Source organism: Calypte anna, chromosome Z, assembly GCF_003957555.1.
Source record: "Calypte anna isolate BGI_N300 chromosome Z, bCalAnn1_v1.p, whole genome shotgun sequence".
Classification (NCBI taxonomy): domain Eukaryota; kingdom Metazoa; phylum Chordata; class Aves; order Apodiformes; family Trochilidae; genus Calypte; species Calypte anna.
In genome coordinates this window covers 21,230,801-21,254,732 of record NC_044274.1, presented here as the reverse complement: position 1 = coordinate 21,254,732, position 23,932 = coordinate 21,230,801, and the positions used below count along the sequence as shown (strand labels likewise).

General features: G+C 44.7%; 1 protein-coding gene across 1 annotated transcript in view; it reads left to right on the top strand.

The window, feature by feature from the left end:
* Nucleotides 1–23,932, top strand: part of PSD3 (pleckstrin and Sec7 domain containing 3) — a 112,479-nt gene that overhangs the window by 19,364 nt on the left and 69,183 nt on the right. The window contains exons 3-6 of the mRNA XM_030466705.1: nucleotides 7,821–8,892; nucleotides 10,246–10,638; nucleotides 23,333–23,539; nucleotides 23,640–23,720. Of these exons, the coding sequence (XP_030322565.1) occupies nucleotides 7,821–8,892; nucleotides 10,246–10,638; nucleotides 23,333–23,539; nucleotides 23,640–23,720 (1,753 nt within the window). The remainder of the gene's footprint in view (nucleotides 1–7,820; nucleotides 8,893–10,245; nucleotides 10,639–23,332; nucleotides 23,540–23,639; nucleotides 23,721–23,932) is intronic.

Sequence of the window (23,932 nt, the reverse complement as noted above, 5' to 3'; positions counted from 1 at the left end):
AATGAGCTTTTGCTTAGACTAGCTGGTTGGTCCCAAACCCTGAAATGCAAAAAGGACATCCTTTTCTCTGAATGTGTGTAGTTTCTTCAGGAGCTCCTGTAAAGGTCCACAGTTCCTAAGGTGCGTGGGTAATCATGTGGTGATTTTTAAGTCATTGTTACTTTCTCAAAGACTGGCAATATATTTTTAACTGAATAGATCTTTCTGTTTTTGTGATGGTTTTAAAAAGATTCTCTAAAAACATAATATCTATAACATTACATTCATAGAGGGGCTGTAAAGTCTTTGTAGACTCTGCAAGTGTCAGAGAGGCTGTGGGCTCCCAGTGGTCCAGAAGTTTGCTTTCAGCTGAGGGCTCATAGAGAACTTTTGAAGTAATACTATCACTGTATGTATTGACACTCGAAAATCACCTGTTAGCTGCTTCCTTTCTAAATCACAGCAGTGAAAAAATAGAAAAAGTTGGATTCTTTTTGGATCTGTCTTAAATTTTGGTTTTAAGACTTTCCCAAATATAGCTCTTAAACCAAAACTTGAGACTCTTTTAGCCAAATCACTCTAGGAGACTTTAAAGAAAAGAAGTGCATTAAATATTGTCAGACTAACCCCCACTTTTATGTCAGGATAAGGTGGCCAGATATTCCCTTTGTATTCCTTCCTGCTCATGGTAGCATCTGCTTTGCTCTACCCTTTTGCTTTCCAGGGTAATGACTCTTGGAACTGAGATATCTTACAGCCCATCTGTAGCCCATACAGCAATTTGTAGTGAATAACCCCTCACAGTAACCCCCTCTAGCACGTGCTGCATGTTAGTTTTGGACTTTAGTCCAGTTCTGAGGTCACTGTAGCCCTGTGAGGTGCTACTGTGAGGTGCTGTCCCTCCTGCAGCTGGGCAGAAAGGTACAGGGCTCCCCAGAGGACTTTTAGTTCAGTGCAGCTTGGGTTACACACGTGGCTCCAAACCCTCTTTACTGCTGGGAAATGATTAAAATCTGTTGGGAAAAAAATACACAATCAAGTTACAGCATTGTTTGCCTAGGGCTTTCCATCAGGAACAGGGTTAGAAGATTTGCAATTGTTAAAAATCCATATACAAACTCAGACACACAGTGACCTGGGTATTTTACATGCTGTTCTCATCACTGCTTTCTTAATGAACAGGATTTACATTCTTAACCTAGCAGCTTTTCTCACTCTTTTTTTTTTATGCTGTAACAAGGTAGGCACCACATCATCATGCAAGTTCAGTGGCGGGGACTTGGATAGCAGGGAGATTCACGACAAATTTACTTAGTGTGAGCATGACTGTCCCATGACAAACTGAAGGTTCATCTAACACAGTTAGATTCCCAGAATTCAAGGAACCATGCAAGAGCAGTGGCAAGCAGTACTTCTTTGATAACCTCTTCCAGCATGTGGCAAGCTGTTATACGGGATTTCCTGAGTGACACACTGCCTGGGGGTGCTTGCAGGGGCATTATTTTCCTCTGTGACCTGGTCAGTTTAATTTTTGGGTTTCTCTGATCCATGGGCTATCACCCTGCTGCCTGGCTGTTGGAGCATGGTGGGTGCAAAGTGCACAATGCCTGTGCATGCCACTGGGTCTGTGTCAAACCTCCTGCTAGCAGCAGAAGGGTCCCCCTCTGGTCGTCTCTTTTGGAGATGGGGGATCTTCATAGGCTCTGCCATACATCTGGTCCCCTCTGCCTTTCCTGTGTGCTTGGTAAGGCAGCATTTATTAAACCAAAGCTTATTTTCTAGTCAGCTATCTCCTGCCTCTCCTCTCTGTTCCCTGCCCCTCTCTTCACTCAGCTTCCCTATTTCCACCAACTTCTGGAGATCATGCCAGTCTAGCTTCACAGGGTCGAAGGCTTTGCTTCCCTTGGCAAGGAAACTGCCCAAAGGGCAGGAGGGGCTGCAAGCTGCCAAAGACTCTGCACCTAGTCCAGCAGGGGCTAGAGGTTTGCAGTCCAGTTACAAAAGCACATTATGCTAATCCCCCACCTCTGACTAATGAAGGACCTTGCCAGTCAGGCCAGACCTATGACAGCATGACAAATGACATATTTTGGAAAAAGGGCTGCTGCACAAGGCTGACAGTGATTGTGCAGCAGCCCTCCCTCTCAAAGGGGGAGGCCAGTATGTCTTGGCATGCACATGCACTCCTTTATCAGTTGGAATAGTTCTAGTTGCTGCAGAAGTTGTAACTCAAAGGAGAGAATTGCAATAGTTTTAGTTACTGCAGAAGTTGTAACTGAAAGGAAAGAAGGAGGAGGGGACCCGTATGAGCTCCCCCTCTGGCAGGCTGCAATATTAATACAATGCCATAAAACCTGTGATTTGTTTGTTATGATCTGTCGCCTAGAGATTGGTTTCCTCTTAACGCATGCATTGGTTTTACTTGCCCTAATTTCCCTTTTACAAATCATAACAAGAAATGCCAGTTTTAAAAAAGCATAACTGGTATGCTGCTGCATGCAGTCTCACTGGTGTGCTGCTTGAGATTAGTGCAAGAAGCTGCGGAGGAACAAAACACAAGATGACTGAGCTGCTTTGTGAAGCCTTCCAGCTCAGTAATGCTGAAACGCTGTAAGGCGCCCCATGCTCTGAAACCAGCACACGGCTGTCAGCATCACCGTTCTGCCCATTTCTTCCCTTATGGACGTGGTTATAATAAGCAGCAGCTAAGCACAGATATCTCCCTGACATACCGTCAGGCTGCCTTGCTGGAGGAAATTTTTTCCTCCCTGCAAGCTGCCAAGGTGGACTCCTTAGCTCCTGCGAAAGACTGAATGAGACTGCAGTTCCCCCATCAGTTTCATAATACTCAGAAAGCATCCATTTACATCATTGTGTGCAGTGCAGGACAGCAGCTGCCAGGAAATTTGAAACTATTTTGATTCCAGTTGAGTAGAACAGCAGCAATTGAATTAGCTGGTATCGCTATAGATAAACTGATGATCTGTGCATTTTATGTCTTTGACCAATGGGTAACTGCTGGAGCTACAGTAACCTCTGTGAGTAAGGAGACTGTTCAAGCAAATATATCTAATTTCTCGAGCTAGCTAATATATATATACTGTATTTAGACACTCACACCAATTCTTTTGTAAAATGTACCTTTAAACAAAATGTCTATCTATGCTTGTAACTTGTGTTTTGCTTCTTAGGATTTCCTTTTATTACGCTGTAGACAGGCTTGCTTGACATGGAATTGTTATTTACCTATGAAATAAGTATGCCTGATTTAAGTAATGAATTATTTCAGCGTTTAGTCATCAGAAGGGCAGTCAATTGCTGTTAGGTTATATTTGCCCAGTCTCAGTTTTCTAGCCTCTGATGCCCTTTCTATTTTAGCTTCTTCTCTTTGCATTTAATTCTTTTCTCTTTTTATTTTCTTTTATTTCTTTGTTGAAAGAAGCCACCTTCAATGCAAGGTAGAAATTGGTGTTACCTGAGAGTGTGTGTCCTTTCTTTGTTTTTTTGATGATGGGTATTTTTTTTCCCTGCTCATCTTCAGTGTGGTCCTTAAATTTGTTGTTGCTTTTCTAGCCTTGTTTGTGATGCAGTCATATTGGGGGGTGGGGTTGGACAGGATATGCAAGACATGATGCTGTGGTGGTAGATGGGAATAAGGGAGGAGTTTCCCTTAAAGAGCTCAAGCTCCTCTGAACTCTAGGACCTGAAATAGCTCTCTGAGCAAAGGGAAAAGATTTGCACCTCTTAGGAGCCAGGGGCTACTGGTGGTGTTTTACCTCAGGGAGCAGAGACCTCAACAGTCCTGTGCATGGTGGTACCTCATGTAGGGAGAAAAGGATGAAGACAGAAGCCAGAGAGTTGCAATCAATGGGATGGAGTCTAGTTGGAAGTCTGTTTCTAATGGAGTCCCTCAAGGGTCAGTACTGGGACCAGTACTATTCAATATATTTATTGATGACCTGGATGAGGGAATAGGGTGTACTATCAGCAAGTTTGCTGATGACAAAAAACTGGGTGGAGTGGCTGACACCCCAGAAGACTGTGCTGTCATTTAGAGGGACCTAGACAGGCTGGAGAGCTGGGTAGGGAGAAATTTAATGAATTACAAGGGTAAGTGTAGAGTCTTGCATCTGGGGAAGAACAGCTCTAGATACCAATATAGATTGGGACTGAGCTGTTGGAGAGCAGCATTGGTGAAAGGGACCTAAGGGTGCTGGCGGATGGAAGGATGACCATGAGCCAGCAATGTGTTCTTGTGGCCAAGTAGACTAATGGCATCCTGGGGTGCACTAGAAGGGGTATGGCTGGTAGGTCAAGAGAGGTTCTCCTCCCCCTCTACTCTGCCCTGATGAGGCCACATCTGGAATATTGTGTCCAGTTCTGTGCCCCTCAGTTCCAGAAGGACCAAGAACTGCTTGCAAGAGTCCAGCACAGAGTGACCAAGATGATTAAAGGGATTGAAACATCTTCCTCATGAGAAAAGGCTGAGGGATACGGGTCTCTTCAGCTTGGAGAAGAGGAGAATGAGGAGTGACCTCATCAATGTTTATAAATATGTAAGGGGCAAGTGCCAGGAGGACAGAGTAAAGCTTTTCTCAGGGGTGACTAACAATAGGACAAGGGACAATGGTTATAAACTGGAGCATAGGCAGTTCCATATAAATGGTAGGAAGAATTTTTTTCACTGTGAGGATGGCAGAGCACTGGAGCAGGCCGCCCAGGGTGGTTGTGGAGTCTCCTTCCCTGAAGACATTCAAAGCCCACCTTGATGTGTTCCTGTGTGACCTGCTGTAGGTGACCCTGCTCTGGCAGGGGATGGGTTGGATTAGATGATCTTTTGAGGTCCCTTCCAGCCCTTAACTTTTTATGATTCTATTATTCTGTGTAGTGGGCAAAGACTACTGCTTTGGTGCCATATCAGGCAGTGAATTGGGCAGTGTTCCTGCACGGTGCTGGGAGGGCAAGAATCCTGCTGACTTTTGCTTTTGTAAAGCAGCAGCAGTCCTTCCAGAGCAGGGCTGCTGGTGCTTCGCTTTAGGAAAAGCCTTAAATTTCAACTGTGAAAGTGCTCCTGTCTTGCCCAGGTGAAACGTCGCTTGCAGGCATGGCAAAGTGTAGTACCTGTGTCCATGTTCCCTCCCCTGCACATCTCCCTGTGTCTGTATATGCATGTATGTGCTCTGCACATGTACCTCTGGAGTCTGCTGGACTTGCCAGAGGATAAAGTTTGCTTGGGATGAAGTTCAGGAGTAGAAAAAGAAACGTGCTTGGGATTGCTTACATCCTGGGCTGCATCAAACAAGGTGAGGCCAGCAGGTCAAGGAAGGTGATTCTCTCCCTCTACTCTACTCTCGTGAGACCCCCACCACTAGTACCATGTCCAGTTCCGAAGCCCCCAGCACCAGGACATGGAGCTGTTGGAGTGAGTCCCGAGGAGGGTCATGGAGATCATCAGAGGACTGGAGCACCTCTCCTATGAAGACAGGCTGAGAGAGTTGTTCAACCTGAAAGGCTCCAGGGAGATCTTATAAGAATTTTCCAGTACCTGAAGGGGCCTACAGGAAAGCTGGAGAAGGACTTTTTAAAAGGGCATGTTGTAACAGGACAAGGGGTAATGGCTTTAAACTGAAAGAGGTTAGGCTAGACATTAGGAAGAAATTCCTCACATTAAGGGTTGTGAGACACTGGCATGAGTTGCTCAAGGAAGCTGTATATACTTCATCCTTGGAAGTGTTCAAGGCCAGGTTGGATGGAGCTTTGAGCAACTGGTCTAGTGGAGGGTTGGAACTAGGTGATCATTAATGTCCCTTCCAACCCAAACCACTTTATAATTCTGTGGTACTGTACTCTATGTTGCTAGGGGCACGAGGCAATCCCAGCTGGGGTGCCTCCCTGTTGCAGGTGTATAGGCTAAGAGGTACTGTATGTGGAGCTGTGTCCATAATTAGCATCTAACATGATCCCTGCATACAGTTCTCTCTTACAAGAGAAGAACAGGGGTGTGGGCTAGGAAGCTGGGACCTGTTGCTGGCTTGGGCTGGTACCTGTGCAGGTGCAGTATCATTTTCATCCCTGAGTCTGTTCTGTTGGAAATATGTCCCAATGGCAACTACACCATGAAATGAGTGGCCTTGGGTTTCACCCAACCACTGCATTTTTAAATTGTGTGCAAACAGGGTTGTTTGGCTGCAACTTCAGGCACTTAGAAAAAGGACTGTGCCTTCAAGTGGGCATGTGAGGAGAGGTCCTCTCCCACTTCTTCAGATTCTCCTGGTGCACCCATATCTATTATTTGGAAACCCTGCCATGAAGGCAGGTTGGTGATGAAGAAGTGGGCAGGGCATTCATGCTCCTCACAGCTCCCTAGGACTTTGCAGCAGAGAACAGGTGTTTGTTTTATCCATTTGCTGTCCTCAAGAGCAACCAAGTCATTTGTATGAAACCTGACCCACTGAAGTTTTTTTATGGAGTGATTAAACAAACAGCATGGACAGATCTGGAGAACCTGGTGGAAGAGACTGTGGCTTGGAATGGTCCAAGTCTGTTGCTTTGATCCTGCACCACACAGAATGTGAGCTGTTTATCTTGTGGATAGAAATACTGGGTGGTGAGCTGGCAGGTGTGTGCTGCTGCACATCTTTACAAACCACTGGCAGACATATAGACACCTTATTGTGGTGCTGGGGTCATGTTAAACTATTCTCCCTTTCACCTTGATCTCAGCCTGTCATTAACCACAGCTACATGGATTTCTCCCTAGAAATGGCTCGGGGCCAGCCTGCTCAAAGTGAAGGTGGGGTTCTGTTTGCAGCACAGCACCTAGAGATGCAGCTTGAGTGGGGCAAAGTATCGAAATGCAAGTTGGTTTCTGGTTTCAGAGCTGTCACCCCTGACATTTTTCAGAGTATGTGTTTGCATCTGGCCATCTGTTGTTTGTTTTAAAGCACTTTTATATTCTTGTCTGTTTTTTTCTAGAAGGGTGCAGCGAATACAGCTGTTGCTGGTTTTCTTATTTCAAAAGTTCAGTTCCTTCTTGGACTGTAATATAAGATAGCCAAGTATCTGTCATTATGTCATCTGTGAGGTTCCTCTGAGTTCAGCTGGTTCTCTGTTACCTCACAACAATGGGAGCCACTGGATACTCAGCACTTGGAAAATGGGACCATTTGTTTTCACTTCTGCTTTGTTTACATCAGCTGGAAAGAAGCATTAGGCAGGGAAGGTTAGGAAGCTTTTTGTGGAGTGGTAAATTTACTGCAGCAGAAAATGTGAACTGTTTGGTAGGTGTACGTCACTGCAACAAAGACTTTCAGTTACCTGAGTTGTTAAAGGAAAAGAGTATTGCTGGAAGAAAATTGTATTATTCATTGTTTTGTAATGTAACTAATTGGTTTTGTCAGGGCTGTGGATTATACAGGGTGTGGCTGATTGTCTTCCCAGTGTTCCATCTTTAGAAGTGAAAATGACCGGAAAACATGTTTTAAAATAAAACTAATGTGTATGGTGTGTGCTGCAGATGGGTGTGAGACCTCTCAGTATCTGCTTTCTTCAGCCTTTGTGCCTGGCCTGTGGCCTCAGACTGTTCATGCACCCTTTCAGAAGTGCAGCAGACATTTCTGGCATTCCTTAGCAGTACACACTCATAAAGTACAGCTGCCCAAAAACTCCCGTGTAAAAGGACCAGCTCAGGATAACTACAGTATGAGAATGTGCAAAAGTGAGTTAAACTCCTGTAGGGGAGAACATAGATATCCTGTTCAGGAGAGGGCTGGGGAGGGAAGCCAGGCTTTTTGCTTACACAGGCTGTAGATAAACCCATGCTGCCTTTTTTTTCTTTGCAGGTAGTGGCCATGGAAGCAGCACTTTGGTCCCTCATACCATCATCAATGAATTTCCAGAGTATGGCACTGTAGAGCCCAGTGGTGAGGCACTGCAGGCTGTATTGCTGCACCAGGCAGAGCCGGTGACATGCAGTCCAGAAAGGCGGGACCATCACCACCAGGTACCTGGCTGGCCCCTTCCTCAGCACACAGCTCCTGCAGACAATTCAAGACCTGACACTGAGGCAGCACAGCTGCACACCACAGAAGAAGGCTTGCAAGCAGTTGATAACCTGCTAGAGATTATGAAAATCTCTCCATGTCTGGAAGCAACAAAGGTGCAAGAGAATGCAAATACTTCTTTTGATCCGGAGACACAAATGGAAAAAAATATTACTGGCAGCCAAAATGTGCAGGCATCCAGAGAACCAGTTCCAACAAGCAAAGAAAAGCCCTCAGACGTATTTCTTCCATCTGAGCGAACAGCTGAGGAAAAAATGCAATTGATTGTAGAAAAAGATCTGCCTGCAACATGGACTGGAGAAAAGCAGTCCGAGTCCTTGCAAGCCATCAGTAATGAAACTGAAGAGGTCCATGCAGTGAAGAATGCAAGCTGTCATAGACCATCTGTGACAAAGCTGGAAGCAAACAGTGAAGTGGAGGGTAGGGAGAGCTGTGAAGAGTTTTCAGCCAACAGTCAAGGCAAAATGCAAATGGGTTCTGAGAAGAGGCTCTCTAAAGAGGCAGCTGTGAGCAAACATGTAGAATTTCAAGGGGTTGAGATTTTATGGCTGCAAAAAGCTGAGGAGCAGAGAAGAAGGAAGCACTCTCTGCTGGAGACTGTGTCTGTGGAAAGGAAGATGTTCCCCAAAATATCCAGCCACCCTGTGCCACCGGTGGTCTCTCCTGGCTTAATCTCCTCACCGGACAGTGGTTGGAGTGAGGTCTGTGAGGACCCTAGGCCAGGATCCATTGCCTCTGGAGTCACTCCTCTGGCACTGCATGATGAAAGTGAGGAAGATGAAGTTTTTGTGAAGGACAAGAACAACCACAGCAAGGAAGAGATGGATATGCTAGCAGAAGGGCAGGGCAGGTAAGATGGTGCTTGGGGGGGGTGTGCAGCAGGACAGGTTGGGTTTTTCTTGTCCCAAGCATGTGTCTTCTACCTGCCCCTTTAGGAGATAATGATAAAAAATGAGTGGTTTGTCTGTTGCCTGCTCCCTGGGGGCAATGGTAGCTTTCATGAATGGTGGTTGCTAGTCAATGAAGCTGGCACTGAGCTCCATCCGCACCACCTTGCTTAAGTTTGAGATTTGTCTCAGAATTAGAAACTTAAAGATGTAGACTCTGCTGTTTGCAGAGTAATGTCTGTGTGATCCAACATCTGTAGCAGGATTAGTTTGGATCTGGACACGGCATATCACTAACTATAGGCAGAATGCAGGCCACTTCACCACTGAGAAGCTGGATAATGAAGATGTACCCAGGGCTACATTACAAGAGGGGAAATGCTGTCATGTGCTTCCTGTGTTAAGTATCTCTCTGTATTTTTATAATTTTAGCTGCATCTATTTGAAAAATTGTGCTGCCTTTTACAAGAGCATCCTGATTTGCTCACTTTTCTTTCCTGATGCACATCTGAAATGAAGCAAAGTGTCCAACCACTGAGCTAAGCAAAACCGTGCTCACTCTGACACGGTGGGGTCTTTGCTGATTAAACAACAGGATCTTGGCAAGGGGGGCACTCCTGCCTCTGCACCTTGGGATTCACTGAGTTTTGCTTTGGCTAGCGTGTAGGATTGCTCAGGCAGGCAGCTGTGATGGCTGGCACGTGCTGTGAGAAGCCCCCCACAGTAGTTGGTGCAGCAAATAAAACTCTCCACAGGGAGATGCTGCACCTCCCTATGCATCTGTAAGCAGGTCAGGTCTTCCCCCTTCAAATCTGGTTCTCCCAGCTTCAGGTTTTTAACTGCATTTAATTCCCTTTGCATTTTGGAGGGATTTCCTCTAACCTTTTGCTGAAGACTCCAGCCCTGCAAACTGCAGAGCCAGCAAGCTTTCTTCTGGAAGCTAAGACCCCATGTGGGTGCATGTCTCTGGCCAGTGCAGCCTCCGGCATGTCAGTGGTGCTAGCAGAGAACTTACACATTTGTGAGTTCTCTCCTTTGCACATAAGCAGCTGATATTATCTGTTAGGTAATATGAGGCTTTCCCCATGCTCCCCTCCTTTACTCAGAAGATTGTTAAGTCCCCAGAGAGGATGATGCCAGTCATGAACAGAAGTGGTGCAAGGAAACACTAGCATTGTGCATAAACACTGAAGTGTCATTTTCTGCAGGGAACCACATTGACCTTTCTGCTCTAAAAGGTGGAAGGCAGGGAGGTTCACCTAGACATCTAAACCTTGCCCGTGAGCTGAAATAAGCTGTTTCTGATTAATTTCCAGGATGATGGAGGAGGAAGGAGCAGCCACAGGAGGATATGAAGATGTCCTTGTGCAGAGGCACTCCGATGTCTCCACTGATATGTACAGCTCACAGTTTGAAAACATCCTAGACAATGCATCTTTATACTACAGTGTGGAGTCGCTGGAGACATTGTACTCAGAACCTGATAGTTACTTCAGCTTTGAAATGCCACTTACTCCCATGATCCAGCAGCGTATGAAGGAGGGTGGCCAGTTTTTGGATCGGACATCAGCCTCAGGGCAGCCAGATGTCCTGCAGGTTCCCCCTGGTGGGGGAGTGAAGAGCTGTGGTGAAGGCATTGCCAATGGCTTAAAGGATGTAAGCGAAACACTCTTCAGAGGAGATGTCACAGAAGTCCCTCATTTGGAAAGGTACAAGTGATGGGTGAGCCCTCTGTGGAGAGAGCTAATTTTTCCCCAGTGTCTGTTCACTTCAGTGCACTGTTGCAGAGTATAGTTTTGCCTCCTTCAGCACTACACTTTTTCTGCAGAATAATTTTTACTGCAATAGAGTGAGCTGCAGGGTATTAGTGAGTGATCCAAAGCTCCTGATCATTAGAAAAGTGCAAATTTACTTTATGAAGGTCTTGTGGGTGATACTTGTGGCAATAAAAGGCTGGATGGCACTGTTGCATCTCTGGGACCTGTCCCTGGAGGAGTTAGTTACCAAGTACAGATTAATGTTGTTCAGCTCCAGTTATACCTGGACTTGCTAGCAGCAATTTTAGGAACATTAAGACTCTGTGCACATGGATGAGTTGTCTAAATGCAGTTTGAGATTTGGATGTTAGCAGTGTGTTTCTTGCATTAGTGCAAGAAACTAGTGCATTAGTTTCTTGCATTCTTGCATTTTTCTTCTACTGAGTCCAGGGGTAGTTTTGCCATTTATTTTGGCTGGGAAAGGGTTTTTGCACCCAGCACATTGATGGGATGAGAGATTGTTAGCTGCTTCTTTTTTTTGTGCAGTAGTTACTGATTGAGAGAGGAAGAAACATTGCAAAAAATTTAATAATTTCTGCTAAGGTGACCTCTTAATTGTCATGTGATAAGGAAAAATTAGGCTAAGCAGTCAGAAAATACTGTAATTGTTGAAAGTCACTCTATGAGCAAACTTTCCTTACTGTGTATTGTCATAGACATGGGAGAGTGACGGGCAGGGAGAGGGAAGATGGGGGGTTGAGGCAAAAGTAGTAATCTGTAGAGGGGCAAGAGACCTTGTAAGTGACAACAATAGCTTGGGTCTCCATCCTCTAGGGAGGGGACATCATCTAAGAGTCCTTAGACTATCCAATCTGAGCTTTCTTGGGAGTCCAGTGGCAGGAGGTCTTTTGTCTGTTTATTCCTGTTGTGCTAGTGTGAAAGAAGTCCCTTGTGCAGAGTCGGTTTTGCTAACTTTATGCCCTTAGAAGACCAGGCAGAATAATTCAGCAGTTTCCATCATGCCTGCTGGAAAAAGGATGCTCAAATCTTCTGTGACCCTGAGCTCCTTGGTGACAATAGGTAATAAGTGACTGCTAGTCTGCTACAGCCAGTACAGAGCCAGAAACTGAGGCCAGTCATGACACTTGTAGCTCGTTACTTGTACAGAAACCAGAGGGCTGTGAGACTGAGCAGTGAAGGATGAGAAGCACATGCAGACCCTGATTCTATTACCCCTTAGCTGCAGCATCTAGTAAGGCCCGCATCGGCTCATCAAGATAGAAGTGAAGACAAGGTGTATTTAGATGATGCTTCGAGAAACAATATTAGCTGCTTGCCTAGTGTGGATTTCATTCAGAATTAAGTTAATTTAGTTCAACATAGGATTTTTAAATCCTTTTCCCCCCTTATTAAAAAAGACAGAATAAGTGTCCCCAACAGCAGACTTTGTTTGGAAGCTCTGCTGTAGTCATCTGCAGGACTGTTAGAGACAAGTACCCAGGGCTTCCTGTTAACAAAGGTGCTGATAAAGAGAACAGCTGCAGCAGTACAGCAAGTCACAGATGTGCCTGGTAGGATGATCCTCTGGACTATAACTTTACTTAACCATCCCATGATTTTCTAGTATTATATTGTGCCAGGGTATAGGTCACTGCATTATCGTGTGCTGCAATTCTGGATCCAGTGGTGAACTGTGGTGCAGAGTCGGGGTGAGGAGCACTGTGTGGGTGCTTGTGGGCTGCAGGGGATTTTTTTCATAGAGAGGTCAAGACCATGTGTCACTGCGATGCTCAGGTGAACCCAAAATAGATGTCTGTGCTGTGAGTACTATTTATGAGAGTTTGTATGCATGATTGTGTTTCCTGAAGCAATCCCAGACTTGTTGTTTTGACTAACAGCCCACATGTGTGGTAACATGTCAGGCAGCCACTGTAGCACCTTTGTGCCTTCTGCTGTATGTCAGTGTTTCCTATGGTGCTGTGAGCCTGTGGTTGTGTAGGAGCTGGGGTTTCCCATGCACAGCACCTGCTTGGCCCTGCAGAGCATAAAGGGGCACTCACTGAAGTGGTCCAGCTTTACTAGAGAGTGAGGCATGCCCTGGCCCTGTATCCTGCAGCCACCAGCAGGATCTTGCAGGCAGCAGCTTGCCACCAACATATCATGGAGCCACCAGAGGTCTCCATGACCTCTACAAATCTGCTGTCTCCTCCTGAAGCCAGGGGCTCCCCCTGTTCCCCCTGTCACCCAGTGATGTGAGGCCAGAGGGAGGTCCGTGCAAGTAGGAGCACAGCTGAAGGATCCTGTTCTGCAGAGATGGAGGCAGGTGTGGGGTCTTAGCATGTAAGTGGTGGCAAGTGCAAATCCAAGTTGGGGCATTCAGGATGCAAGGGGCTTGGGAGCTGAGGCAGCAACATTGCTGTGCAGTGCAAGAAGCATAGCCCCCCTTTTCAAGAAACTGCACTACTAGTGCTGGGAAAGAAAAACTGAAACCAAAGACCTCAGCAGCTCACTGTGCCATGGTATTTCAGTGACAAAAATTGTGTGGGAAATAGCATGTGGAGAGAACACATGTCCCAGTACTAGTGCTAATTTATGGGGGAGCAGAGTGTGAAATACTAGCATTCTTTACAGTCCAGTAGGGAAGGGAAGGGCAGGTGCAGAAGCAAAGATTTAATGGTTTACACCTGGAAATTGAAAGCTGTGCACCTACTAGGAAGGGAGGAGCAGGTGCTCCCCGTGGACATGCCCTCCTGATAGCAGATATCTGAGCAGCTTTTCCATCCCTCCGGAGGGATCCTGAGCGTAGCTGACATGTGGACGGACCCTAGATGGTGTAAGGTTTTATTGAGTCAGGGCAAGGAAACATAATCCTGTAGTGAATAAGCGGGAGGGTAGCATCACTCTTAGGAAATCGCAGGCTCTGGGAGGGGTCAGCTCTGGTATGTGAAAGCCAGTCATATGCTTTCTGAGTCGGAAAAAAAAAAGGGGGGGGGGGGGCGGGGAGGAAAATAGAGGCTTGCAGGCTGCAAGTTCCTATGGGCTCCTGGTTTTCTGGATATTTCATCCCTGCTCTCCTCCCCACCAGCTGCTGGCCATGGTTAAACACAGTAAATCCTGGCGAGGGCTCCCTGCTCTGAGAGCCACACCTGAGACAGGGGGACGTCAGCTGGCCCCTGGCTTTTCCTTCAGGATAGGTGGGCTTGCTTTTGTGAGCAGTACTTTCCTAGCACAGTTTAGGTGCTCTTTATGTCAGGCAAGTGGAGGAGGGGATGCCTGGAAAGAAGGGTGTGCAGCTTTCCTCCTTTGGGAGCAGTTCCAGATTTTGGTGTCTTTTGTGGGGTTTAATCTCTTTCTTAGATGTGTAATGATCATCCCTCGAGGGGAAAAAAAAATTTCTGCAGCTGAAGTAGGCTGAAGTTTCTGCAGGGAGGACTGGAAGAGTGGGAGAGCTTGTGGAGTTTCAAAGCTGAAGGACAGCCACACAGTGTAGTATGTAAAGATACTGTATTTGGGCTACGTTCGGTCCCCTAGCCTTTGCCTTATCCCTGCAGAGATTTATCATCTGCACTGTCACACCTGCACCCCAGGTACTGCACTCCTCCAATTTTCTGCCTGTGGGTCATGTTGAGAGGGAGCAAGGCTTAGCCGTGGTGTGGTAGTTCAGTACTGCTCGCAGAGACAGTAAGGAAAACTATTTGCGAGGTGCTGCCCTAGATATCAAGCCAGAGTTTGCATTGCCCGAACAAGTTGTAATAAGTTATGCCAAATCAGAGTGAGAGGAAGGGTGCGTATTTCTAAAGCAGCAAGATATACATGAGGAAAAAGTGCTATCTTTGTGAAAGTGAAATCTTTGCAATGGATGCAGTGAGTGATGTAGCACTGGGGTGTCTATAAGTATGGTGCTGTCTTGGTGTCAATCTCCATCTTTCTTTGTTACTTCTTTGTTACTTTAAAAAAGCTTTTTCATTTTTTATGCACTGTTTATAGCAGAGTTGCTATTCTATCTTTCCGTGTATGCTACAGTCAGAATAAGAAATCTAAAACCAAAAAACCCTGTAATTTCTGTTCCTGATTTGTCTTGCAAATCATGGTCTCTCAGTAGGACATCATCCAAGATTTTTCTAAACCCAAAGCGAAAAGAAAAAAATTTGATATTGCAGTTCCTAATCTTACTAACGATAAATATTTGTCACCTGCCATCACCTTCAAGAACTTGCTAGTGCTCAGCAAATTCTACAAGTCCTGATATTTTAATTTTTTTTCCTCCAGGGTATGCAAACACAAATTTAGTCATATACATACTCTGTTGCAGTTCAAGGGGGGAGAGGGAAGAAAACAAACTCCCTAAGCAATCTGGTCATTCTCAGAATAAATGCACTAGAAAGTAGATTGCAGTTGAGCTTCTCATAGCAGTTTCCATAGTTGTGTTTTTTCTTCTGTAAACAGATTATTTCCAGAAGTTTCATAGTTAGCACTCTGCTTATTCCTTCTTTGAGACAAAAAACTTTGACAGATAAACTCAGTTTTGATCCCTGACTTCAGGTAGATTCTCTACATCTCCTTCCAGTTTATCAGCATCTTGCGTGCCAGTTAAATTTCGGGTTTTCAGTTCACTCTGACAAAGTAGTTCCAAAGTAGTTTGTGTTTGATTTTCAATTAAATCAGTCTTAGTACTTACATACCTAACATATAACCTTTATAAATTAATTTTGTTAGTCTATCCAACAGCAGTCTGGTGGAATTTTTTTTCCCTGTTAAAAACTCACCCTGTGACCTGGTTGAATTTTTCATTTAGTGTAAAATCTGCCAAGATCACTGTGTTCCTAAGAGGATGCTTTCTGTCCTTCATGTGTTCTTCAGCTCATGACAGACTGTGACCTAGGAGAGCTAGGGCTGTCAGAAGGTTGTATATTGCATTTGCTGCCATCCATGTGACCAGGATAAGGAAAGTTATTAAGAGGGATACCACTTGTTGCTGTCCTAGAAAAGCAAATGTGTCAGCTGTACTTGCAGTTGGTGAGCAAGCAACCATGCACTGAGACCTACTTGCCTGCACTTGGGCTACTGCATCTGTCAGTTTTTGAGCTGTTAGTAAGCACAGTATATTGGTAAAATCAGGCAAAGATGAAGTGGCACCGGTTTCTGAAACTGGTGGCATTTTGGCAGCATCATATTTGCTCCTTTGTCACACAGCTTAGTAACTTCAACTTCACCTTGGTATTCCCTGCTGGAATCAAGGCTCTTGAAATACACCATGTGAGTTTGCCTTTGCTCTGGCTAGTGAGATGCTTTCAACACCAGTTTACTGAGTTTGTAAAACTGCTTGTAGTTACTAAATAAACTGTTGTTTTAGGGGAAAAAAGGTCTGCTGACTTTTTGCCTCTTCAGTTCCCAGCCTACTCTGAAAATAAAACAAAACAAAAATTCAGGATCGGACAGAGACAGCAAAGAAAACAAGAAAAATAGAGCAGCTGATCAGTTTGCTGCACAAAGCGCCTCAGTATAAAGCGGGCAGCAGCTCAGCCTCTAAGCTGGCATCTGTTGGCGTATCTCCATTAAAGTCAAAGCTATTTAGGTCAGAGAACTTTCATTCACTGAAACAGAGATGTCTTTGGCAACTGTGGTTGGTCAGGATGTGCAGCCTGCCATCTCATCCATGTCAAGAACCTTCTACATTATTGCTGGTTAGCACTCTTCTTCCTCTGTCTGTCAGGATAGACAGAGAGGCAGAGCCTGGCGGCTGACAAGGTGGCATAGAGGCATTTATAGCTTTGGATGTGATTGTGGGAGCACCAGTGAAGAAGAGGACATGTATTATGTAGACTCCTCACTAACACAGCTGGCTGAGCTGTGGGTGGGTTGGTGGTTGCTTTTTCTTTATTGCAGAATTCTGCCTTTTATTGTTATGAATTATTCTTTTGAGGATAGGTGGTTCTTTTTGCTGTGTGGTTGCAACAAAAAGCTTCTATGCAATACCAGAGCCAGAAATGCTTCATTCACATGTCCGCAGGGGAGCCTTAACCAAAAGGTGTAAACACCTGTATTTATCTATTTGCTCCCTGCCAGGGAAGACCAACTCAACCAACTGCCCTTTAACATGCACTTCCTGGGCCAGTCTCCTGTTAAAATCAGCCCTAGCTATTGGTGAGGTACTCTGATGGCTTCCCAGTTTTGCTTCTGTCCTGGAGGACCCTGCAGGAGCCGTTTTGAGAGATGTCAGTCTGGTTTTAAGCATGGCGATAGCTCTTGGCAACCACAGCATGCTGGGGGTGGGTGGGCAGGCTCAGGGGAGAGTGCCCAAGGGCTCCCAAAACACTCGGGCTGTTTTCTGAGCAACCACCATGCAGTGGATCTGAGGTCTGTTTTTTTCCTTATGTCTGGAGGCAAGTGGGCTGGATTCAGAGTGTGGGACTGTTCTGATGTGTGCAGGGGGAGATCTACCTATTGATGCACCTGTCAGAAACATCGACTATGGGGAAAGCTTTTGGACATCCTCTGTGGCAAAGGCACATTTTAGTTTTATAGGCACAGAGGCATTAATGTGGAGAGAATCTGCAATTGCTGACACCTGCCACAGAGATGTGAAGAGCCTGAAGTTGAAAGGGAAACAAACCTGAAGTATTTTTAGCAAAACATTTTTACTTCAGGTGGCAATGGGCCAGCACGTCTGTGTAATAAAGGGCACGCTGCCTCTTAGAAAGACTGTAATCCTGTCCCTGCATGTGGTGGAACTTGTCCTAATGCTGTGATCCTGCAGTGATGGTGTTTGTGTTTGCTGTCATGCAAGTCCACCAGAAAGGGCGTTTTTCTGAATGATTAAGCTGTTAGCTCTCTACTTATGATTGGCAGGCATTCTTTTAATGAAAGAAAAAGGCAGGTGATTACAGGGATCAGGAAGATATTTTTAAGCAGTGGCATGCATTTCAGCCCCTGAATTTGGCTTTCCATATGCCTTTTGTTAATAATCAGTAGGAGATTACAGGGCATCTTTGTTTATTTTTTACTTAGCTTCTCTCTGTGTGAGGTGATGAGAGTGTGAAGCTTTTTAATGGATTCTCAGTGAGTACTCTCTGTTGTAGAAACAGAGATTTCGTGTGTTTCGTCCTCATTTTGTGTGTCCTGGCTGATCCTTTGCTCATGAGACACCCAGTGAATCAAGCTTCAGCAAAGTGCAGCTGTATCAGTCCTTAAAGGGGGATCCATTCCAAAGCATGTCTTTGAAGAGAATCCATATGTAGGACTTGAAAGCCGATTAAACCATTGGGAGTAAAATAGCACAGTGAGTCATCTGCACAAGAGGGCATTATTTTTTATTATTTTTCTCCCCTTCCTACAGTTTTATCTTGGAAGAGCCCTGGAGCTGGATGTAACTGGCAAGGTAAATCATTGCTTAATGTGATTTTGTGCTTGCTCTCTCCTGGTCCCAGGGAAGCTGGTTCAAAGCTGTAGCAGCAAAGCTGCAGCCGAGCCATTCCCAGCCTCTGTGTGGTTGGTCAATCCCCACTGCTGCTGGGATTTCTTGGCTTTCTCTGGTGGGTCTACACAACTTTTAGTACCTGGATGTTTACTCACGGCTTTGCAGCTCCCATGAAACAGCATTAATTTTGTGTCACTGGTGATTTCTGATCTGCTCTGAAATGTGAAGGGTATTATTTTGTCTCTCTGAGGGTTGTAAGGTAGGAATTCCTTCCCTCAAGGCAGGGCCTTTCACAGGGGGAAGTCACCTTCCCCCACAGTCCAGGCTAGTGTCTGGGCTTTCCAAGTACTTCTACCTTTCTGATGTCCTTGCACACATTTAGGTGAGAGCTGCTCTGAGAGGCTGTTGAATTAGAAACTGAGCATGATTTCACATCCTGAGTTGATGGTTATAGTTGAGGGGATGGTGTTTGCAATCCATTTTGCAAATTGCCTCCATTTTGCAACCAGGAGGCAACTAACGCTCAGAGTAAAGGCATTTAAAACAACAGGGGCAGCACAATGCTACAGAGGGTGATTATATTAGTCCCAGCATGACTCTCTGGTGGATGCTTTACTCCCTCTGAAAATAATATTTGTTCTGGCTCTAGCTTCAGCATGCCAGAATGCATCTCCACCCTTCCTTATTTTTGATCATTGCTACATTTTGCTCTGATAGACTTTGCTGGCAAATGCCTTGAAGTTAAACCTGATGCTAAGGACATGCAGATCTATTTGAGAGAAAATGTTGTTCTCCCTCTTGTTTCCTTCTCTCTCCAAAGAGACCTGGGAAGATCCCACTCCTGTTACATTCTAGCTATCCCTGAAATCTGCATTCAGTGTACTCTCTCTGGACACGCACACTGGATGGATTAGCATTCCCAGGGCAAAGGCCCCATGTGCATCCAGGAGAGACCATGTGCTGCACAGTGTATGCTGTGTTTCAGTCTGAAGAGAGCTGCAAGCAGTAGCGAGCTGGGATTGCTGATGAGGGTGGGCTGGGAGCAGTGCTTAGGCTCAGTTGTTGTATGCTGTTGCTTAATGTCAGTTCTGAACAACTCCTTGTTAGTGTCTGGGGCAGTTCCTCCTCCAGCTGGATATGAACTTTTCTCTAATGCTTTTCTTTAAACCCAAGAGTTTTTTCTCCATAGATTTGCTAAAAAATGAAAGTTTAAGGCATCTGAAACTGTGGGTACTAATGCTGAGGATTCTAATTGCAGTCTAGTAGACTGGAAGAGCGGACCAGTAAGATATGAGGTGCCTGTATGCTTATCATTGTGTTAGTGGCCTTGCCCTACTTTTGTCTGGAGGTTACAGCCACTCACCAACCACATCTTATGGAGGATTTCTGTTTTGTTGAAACTTTGGATGTGGGGGTGGAAGGAGTAAGCAAATCAAGAATATTCTTAAACAGGTCAAATATGCTAAGTGGTGAGCTCAACACAGTGAAGATACCTTGGTGTTGAAGGCTAAAATCCTGTAGACCTTGTTTATTAGATAGAGTAGGTGAAGAAACAGTATAAAATGTTTTAGACTCTGTCTAGCTGTTGTGGTGTGATATGGGAAACCAGCTTTACAGATGTTACAGCCTGCCTGTGTTTCATCTGTGTGTGTGGTGGGGCAGCTGCTGCTTTTTGAATGTATTGAATTTACCATAGAAGCTGTTTATGGGATTGTTGTAATTTCTGCTGACAAACATTGGTCACAGCCTCTGTGTGTTCACTTTGAAACTGGGGATGCTTTGGCAGAAGGAGGAGGGTGTGTAAGGAGTGCATTGCTGGCAACAGAAATAAGACGTGGCTTCTGTCCACAGCTCGTGCACTGTAAGGGATCTGGGTTTTGCTGACTGGCTTATGCATGGTGGATTTTTTTTTGTTTGTTTGTTTTTTTGTTTGTTTTTTTTTAAATTATTTGTTTCTTTTTGTTTCTTTTTTGTTTGTTGGCTTGTGTTTTTTGGCTTTTTTTGGGTTTTTTGTTTGGTTGGGGTTTTTTTTTTTGGTGGGGGGTGTTTGGTTTTTTTTTAGCTTCTGTTTTCTGATAGCAGATATTAATGTAAAAGTGTCTGTAGCAGCTGTTGCTGTATTGGCATTACAGATTACCAGAGGTATCATAACAGTCCCTTTTGGTCTTGAATCCAGGATTGGAGGCAATATAATCTATTAAGGTTTCAGCCTACTTTTGTTAATGGAGGTTTCTCATTTTATTGTGATAAAGAGTAAAGCTGCCTCCATGCTTGCTCTGCATCACAAAGCCTTTCTTGGCTCTCTTTATCTGGTAATGCTGCTGTGGGCTCTTAACTCATAGAAGCTGTGGGCTCTTCACTCATAGAAGCTGTAGTCTACAGAAGACAGGCCTATTAGCAGCCTCTTAAGTCACTCTTAAGTCTTGACTGGAGTCCATTATAAGCTCTTTACAGAGGGAAGTAAGTATTTTTATCTGTGTTCAGCAGCTGGGGAGACTGAGGCATGTAGGGAAAATGGTGAACTTGGAGAGACTTGGAGAGATGTCAGCCTTTCCCCTGAGTAACACTCCCCCGGCCCCTGATGAAGTGACCTGTCTGGAAGGCAGCTTGCAGCAGGCATGCACAGGACATGTATTTCCTCAGCATTCAATGACACGGCACTGACTCTTATTGCCACCTGAAAAGTTGGGAACCAAAGTCTCACTTTATTGCTGACAACCTGGCATTTTCCCTGAACAAGAGGCTTCTGTATTACAGGCAGACTATATTGATGATTTTATTTTCTTCTTGTATTTGTTAAGTAATGTGTTCACTAGCTGAAGGCAAAATCCCTTATTCTTTGACCTGATACTTGCATGCCTTCCCTCTCCCCCTCCTCCTCAAGATGAAGTTTTGAATCAGGGAGATTAGAAGGTAAGGTGACAAGGTTTCTTAGGCAGCCCCATCGGCTAGTTTTGACAATCAGAGGTAAAGAGTGCACTCTCCTTCATGCAGAGTGTTCTTCCTTCACATTCTAGCTGCTGCTCTGAGAGACAGAACAGAAGCAGGGAGCTGCTGTACTGTTTATTTCACTAAGTGGCAGATGCTGGCACTTCCTTTCTTAATAAACTTATGGTGGTTTGTGGTAACATTGGCTCTCATGGTGCACTGGTTCCTAGCAGGGTGCAGAAGATTCTTGTCAGCTTTGGCAAACTTTCAGGGCTATAAATATTGCCTTTAATAAAGAGCAGTGGTGAAACAGGGATGTGATTTATGGAGAGGCTCTACAAGTTGGCATGGCTTTGGAAGCACTATTTGTACATGGAAAGCTCCATAGATGTGTAAACTCACCTGGTTATCCTTTGCTCTTGTCAATTGTTAGAGCTGGGAGTTTGGAACCTGTTGGGCCTGATTTGAATGGACATGGCTTTGTGTGGGGTGTGTGCCAGAGGACTCTGGAACTTCTTTTTTTCATAAGTTTGGAGTAGACCAAATTTGGAAAATTTTAGGCATTGCCCAGTGCTTTTGTAAAGAGCTGAAGAGTCATTTCCTACAATAACTGTAGGAGCTTCTTTTTTTTCCTAGGATAGCTGATGGTCAGTGATGTTAATGCTGTTGGAACTGTATTTGCAGTATTAATTTCCTACTACAGGGATGGAAGTTGAGTCTCTTTTGTTCATTTTACCTTTAAATAAATGCAAAATCAAATCCCGAGTACTTGTAGGAATATGTTAGAAGTCTGTTCCTCACAGACACTTGATAAAAAAGTCGTACCCACAATGCCAATGCTCTAACAGTACTAGAAGGATGAAAACAGAGGTGAAAGAGGCAGATCTCATTCCTAATGGAGCACTGCACACCACCTTCTCTTAAAACCATGCATGGGAAGAGAAGTAAGGCATAGGTGATGATTAGTGTGGAAGGAGGCATGCAAAATATGAAAGATTTTTATTTTAGTCTCACATTATAAGAAAATCTCATTTTTAGTGGCTTAGTAAGTGGCTGACATATATTTCAGTAAATGGCTAAATAATTGTTACTGGAGCACAGCAATCTGTTATTCTAACCATGGTGTCTCAAGCCTTAAGATTACAGTAGGGTAGGAAACCATGGTATGTTTTAAGTGTCATGTTTAAAATCATCTTAAACTCATTCCTCTCCTATCTCTTCTGCTCATGACCCCTGTTGGTCATTCATTAGCCCTGTGTAAGTGAGGATTTAATGAAAGAATTTCTGTACAGTAATTTTTTAATAGAAACGCACACCTGAGATTTTGCAAGAATTTTCGTGCCAGTGTCAGAGAAAAGCTGTTCTAGAGTTGAAAGCCTGCTCGTGTGTAAGGGTGTGTATATGGGGGTTTTCTGGTTTGGAGGGTTCTTGCCTCTTTGAGGGGAGCAATGTAGACACACAGCCCAGAACTTTTCTAGTGTAGTAGGAGGTGGGAAGAATGTGTAAATGCATGATTTATGTACATTGCCCTGGGATGGCCATACTGAACATCCTGACTTCAAGCAACAGGTGAGGAAAATTATGGCCACCATGAGGAAGAGGGAGGAAAGCAAGGAGTTCCCCAAGATAGGCTTTTGTCTCTCTTCCATTCCCTAGACAGGCTTCCTTGCTCTGAGTCCTACTTTTTCTAGCTGTGCCTCCCCAAGGGTTACCTGCTGATGATGCATGGCATGGAAGCTGGTGAGACTACTGTGGATGTTATTTTAGTTTTGGGGAGTTGTATTGTTTCCAAGTACAATTGAGGGAGAACTAGGAAGGGACTTTTGCTGAGTCAGCTTGGAGCTACTGAACACCCTGGCTTATTCACTTCATTTTGCTCTGGAAAATGACTAATGGCCTACTTTTATGGGGACCCTTTTCAACCCAAACAAGTAATTTTGTTTAAAAATATTAGTGCAAGTAAATGAGGAGCAAATATTGTCAGGTGCAGTTTTAGGTTGATGACAGCAAACAGTTCTCTGTGAAGTGAGCACAAGTTTTGGACACTCAGAAGGTGAGTACAGAGCAGAATGTGTTTGTGGGCTGTATGACACATATTTGGGTCTCCACATCTGTTAACCTGTGATATCTGAAATAAATGTCCCTATTCTACACAGCTTCTTCGGTTAAGTAGAATTTGTTAGATTGTGAAGTCTTGCCTCTGTAACATTAATTACCCTGTATTCTAAGAGGAATTAAATCACTCTTGAATCTGTAATCTTATTGTATTTCTTTTCTTTTTGCATTCTTTCCATGTCATAGCAATGCGGAAAAGCAGAATATGGTGTTAGACTCCAGTGCTGCCATGGGGAGTAATGAACTTCAGGAGAAAGATGCTACTAAAGCCCTTGGCCATAATCTCAGCAATGGCAGCAGCAGTAATTTGGAAGCAGCCAGGCGCCTGGCAAAGCGCCTCTACCACCTGGACAGATTTAAACGCTCCGATGTGGCAAAGCATTTGGGTAAAAAGTATGTGCTGACAGGAGACCTTTGACCACATAGTAGTTGTTGCTGGTTCTTAAGGGGTTTACTCTTGAATGCTAACCTTTGCTTATTTGTTTGTTTAAAGCAATGAATTCAGCAAGCTTGTGGCCGAAGAATACCTTAAGTTTTTTGACTTCACAGGCATGACACTGGACTACTCACTCAGGTATGCCTGGTTGCAGACCTTATGTTCATGTCTCAGTAACTGTTGTTTGCTGATTTGTCCGAGTTTAATTGGTTGGCTGTGTGAGCTTAAGAGGTGAAGAGAGAGATGTGATGCATTCTTGGGACATAGCTTTTCTCTTCTGTTTGGCTAGACATGCTGCCATACTCCAGAATGCTATTGGAGTGGTGGCATTTCCTGGAGAGGGAAATCTT